Consider the following 4,168-nt stretch of genomic DNA (forward strand, 5'->3'; position numbering starts at 1 on the left):
CGTAGAAGGAGTTTGACCCCTTCCTTGAGAACCTCTATAAAAGGAATTGCCGTATTTGAGGTCAACAAAATTGTATGACATAGCATGTGGGATTTGTTCCTCCTAAACATTGTAAGTACATTGGTGCCTTCCTTGACTTAGAGCCTTAGCAGGTAAATTCTCTGGAGGTGACCCCAGACCGAAGCATGATAGCAGCTGCAGGTAACCTTTTTCTGTTCTCATTGCCTAGTTTTCTTCTAATTTCTTCCATTTTTTTTTTTTTATTTGAGCGCAAGCTACAACACGTATATGCAAATTGTTTAAGTGACACTAAACTCAGGAGGTAGACCTTCACAACAATGTATGTTATTTGTGTATCACTCGGCTGTAGATCCTCAAATCATCTCTGAATTGGTGCCGACACTGTCCTTCCTTCTGGAGGGGGGCTACTTTTGTTCCCCATGGTCCCTGTGTGTGCTGTAAAGTAGCCACCGCTCCAAGCTCCCTCCCGGGATGGACTACAATCTCAGGTTTAATTTACTAATTTGTATTGAGCTTGTAGTCCATCCCGGGAGCAAGCTTGGAGCGGTGACTACTTTACTACACACACGGGGACCATGGGGAACAAAAGTAGCCACCCACCAGAAGGAAGGACAGTGTCAGCACCAATTCAGAGATGATTTGAGGATCTACAGCTGAGTGATACACAAATAAAATATGTTTTTCTTAATATTTAAAAGAGAACTATGGGGTAAATTAGGGTTGCACAGATACCAAGTACGAGTACAAGTACCGATACTTTTGAGCTCCAAGACTAGACTAGAGAAACATTCAGAAGTTAGGAGTCAGCTGTCATTTGTAAGGAGCACACAGAGCTCCCGGGATTTGTACATCTCTGTATTAATGTACGCTTTTGTTTTTATAAATATAAATAAAGTGATGCACAGATACCAGTTTTGCGAGTACGAGTACTGATACTTGCCCAAGTACTCACAGATACAAGTACTGATACATTTTTGTTAATTGTCCTGTGACAGTTTTTCTAAAACAATACAGACTAATGATTTCAGGACAGTGGTGGAGCACCAGAGCCAGGTCCCAGCTGCAACCGCTGCAACCCTGGTGGTTCTCATGAAAATGCCAAGTATCGGCACTGGTATCTGAACATCCCAACGAGTACTGATACATTTTTGTTTATTGTCATGTGACAGTTTTTCTAAAACAATACAGACTAATGATTTCAGGACAGTGGTGGATTGCCAGAGCCAAGTCCCAGCTGCAACCGCTGCAACCCTGGTAGTTCTCATGAAAATGCCAAGTATCGGCACTGGTACACGAAAAGTATCTGTGCATCCATAGGGTAAATGTTTTTCCCCATAGTTCTCTTGTTCGGGATCATGGGAGGAAATATACTAACATCCCCCCCGTGACCCAAAGCTCAGTATATAGTGAGTTATTGCCTGCGATATACTGAGAGCACCGCAGCCGGGACAGATCCTGACAATACTGTCGAGATCCACCCAGCTGCGTGAGTGACAGCTGGCTCTGCCTATCTAGAGGATGAGCCAGCTGTGCCCGCCCCCTGCCCCATTCTTTCCTCCAGTCAGCGCTAGAGGATCGGAGAGGGGGAGGGGGGGGGGAATCCCTGCGGGGCGAGATGACTGACAGTCATCGCTCACTGCAGGGAGACGATCGGGAAGTGAGCGGATCGGCTGCATGTTTCTGCTCACTTTCTGATCGATAGAGCCGACCTGTGACAGCTTCTCTGTCACAGGTCGGCTCTAACTATGAGGATGAGTGCAAATCACTCCCCTCATAGTTCTCCTTTTATGATAGTTTAATGCATTTTTAAGATTTAACTCTAGAGTTTAGTGTCACTTTAACATCATTTTGGGGTCATGATTAGCCAAATAAAATTAGCACGTTATCTCTATAGTAACACTTGTAATTGATTATCACTGGAAAAAATACATATTTGTAAAGGAAATGAAATCCCTCTTGGTAGACAATACCACACAAGGACTTGATTAAACCCAAAAAACAAATATGTTTAGCACTTCTATTGCCAAATAATAGGCTTATGGCTGAAATGTGAAAATGGCTCTGGGGAATCACTGGGTAAAGTTGAACTATAACCAAAACGTCACGGTCCCAAGCTCCAATAAGTGCTCAGAGTTCATTAAAAGAGGCCAATTGCTCTGAGATTGGACAAATGCATTCCTGAATTGTTATCATTTTGCCCCTGTTTATGGAATAGGTAATTGATGTGTATTCATTTGGTTAGGCTATCAGCACATACGCATGTACGACCTCAACTCAAACAACCCCAACCCCGTTATCAACTATGACGGCGTCAGCAAGAACATCACATCGGTGGGTTTCCATGAGGACGGACGTTGGATGTACACAGGAGGAGAAGACTGCATGGCCCGGATCTGGGACCTGAGGTACTAGAGTTAAAGCCTGCATACTCTGTCTTTTCATACACCTACACCTACAGATCAGGCTGTATACCTACCATTCTCAGTGGTGGCCGATTGTATGACAATGACCAAACCTCACAGATATAGGCAGCCCAAGCAGGTGCTAACGATAGAAAGGGTAGTATGAAAGCGGCATACACAAACTGATGAGCCCTTTGACCGATCCCATCTTTTGGTTCAGGATACATCTAAGCAGATACAAACAGCTTGGAGAAATCAGCAGCAGCCCGCATGGTTGTTCTGTTAAGAATATCTACACATTTGTGGGCACCTGTATTTAACATGAGTCATTGGTGACAACTGCTGGGCTAGATATGACAACTCGGCTACCTTTAGTAGCATGAAAATAAATTAAAATACACGATACGGCCAAAGGTTTGTGGACACCTGACAATCGCACCTATGCTATATGGCCTAAAGCAGGGGTCAAACTTTTTAAACATGGGGCCATTTCACTGTCCCTTAGACATTGCTGGGGGCCGGATCATAGTTTGAAAAACAGGGGGGGCATGCCTGTGGTGCTGCACCGCCACGCCCCCTCCCGTCCCAGAACAAAGGGGGAACGTTGGTGAGCAATTGCTGTGCGTTCCAGCAGCTGCTGCTCTGGTGTGAATGGCGTTACGCTGCTGAAGGAGCCAAGGCATTTGGTTTGCCTCGGCATGCGCCCTGAGATGAAAGGGCGCAGCCCGAACACAGAAGCTGCCAAGCTTCCGGAACAGCCTGTGTGTCTTCCCTGACACCCAGACGGGGCCGGCGGAATGACGATCTCTCCCTGGACCCCGCGGCCGACCGGCCGATTGATTGCTATATATTGTTTAGGGCGGCTGGGCCTATTTTAACTGCTTGAAGACCAGGTGTTTAGACCCCCTTCCTGGCCAGGCCATTTTTCAGTGTTCAGCGCTGCGGTACTTTGACTGACATTTATTCCGTCATGCAACGCTGTACTGAAATGAATTTTATACAATTTTTTGGGGACAGATAGAGCTTTATTTTGGTGGTATTTAATCACCACTGTGGGTTTTATTTTTTTACATTATGTTAGGAAACATTTATCACCCAATTTTTTGGTAAAACATAAAAGACGCGTTCACGTCGGGTAAATAGACACCAAACATGTCAAGCTTAAAAATTGTGCGCACTCGCAAAAAACCACCATACCCAAAATTTACCATAGGCGACACTTTAAAAGCTTTTACAGCTCATCAGTTTAGTGTTATCAGTGATTGATGGCCCTAGAATTATTGCTCTCACTGCGACGTTCGCAGCAATATGTAACATGTGCGGCGTAATGGGGCAATCGTCGTTTTCGCAGGTATGCGCACCCAACGCATGTTTGCATGCGTGTATGTATGGGTGGGTACTTAAAAAAAAGAATACATTTTTTTTTAATGTGTAACTTTAAAAAAAAATTTAATCTTTAATTTTGTTTCCTATTTTTTTTTTCCACTTAACTTTATTGCTATTATATAGGGGGCTAAGAAACTATTATATAGGGGGCTAATGTCCTCTTTATGGAGACATCAGGGGTCTCCAAGACCCCTAATGTCACCTAGGACCCCCGAAGAAGCTGATGAAGCAGAGATCTGAAGCTGGAGAGTGACACAAGAATGCGGAAGTGATGTAATATACATCACTTCCGCATTCTTACAGCGGAGAGGGGACCGGAGGGAGGTCTCGTACCGACCTCCCTCTGATCCCCTATGACA

At 44.7% G+C, this 4,168-nt stretch overlaps 1 protein-coding gene across 3 annotated transcripts in view; it reads left to right on the forward strand.

Annotated features, from left to right (window-relative positions):
- The window catches only part of MLST8 (MTOR associated protein, LST8 homolog), a 26,794-nt gene that overhangs the window by 8,741 nt on the left and 13,885 nt on the right, over positions 1–4,168 (forward strand). For 2 of the 3 annotated variants that reach the window (XM_018561696.1, XM_018561690.1), the window contains exons 3-4: positions 150–201; positions 2,264–2,426. In XM_018561696.1, coding sequence (XP_018417198.1) covers positions 150–201; positions 2,264–2,426 — 215 coding nt within the window. The remainder of the gene's footprint in view (positions 1–149; positions 202–2,263; positions 2,427–4,168) is intronic. The other variant, XM_018561703.1, reaches the window with a different exon arrangement.

This window comes from Nanorana parkeri, unplaced genomic scaffold (assembly GCF_000935625.1).
Source record: "Nanorana parkeri isolate BGI_ZX_2015 unplaced genomic scaffold, ASM93562v1 scaffold19, whole genome shotgun sequence".
Taxonomy (NCBI): Eukaryota; Metazoa; Chordata; class Amphibia; order Anura; family Dicroglossidae; genus Nanorana; species Nanorana parkeri.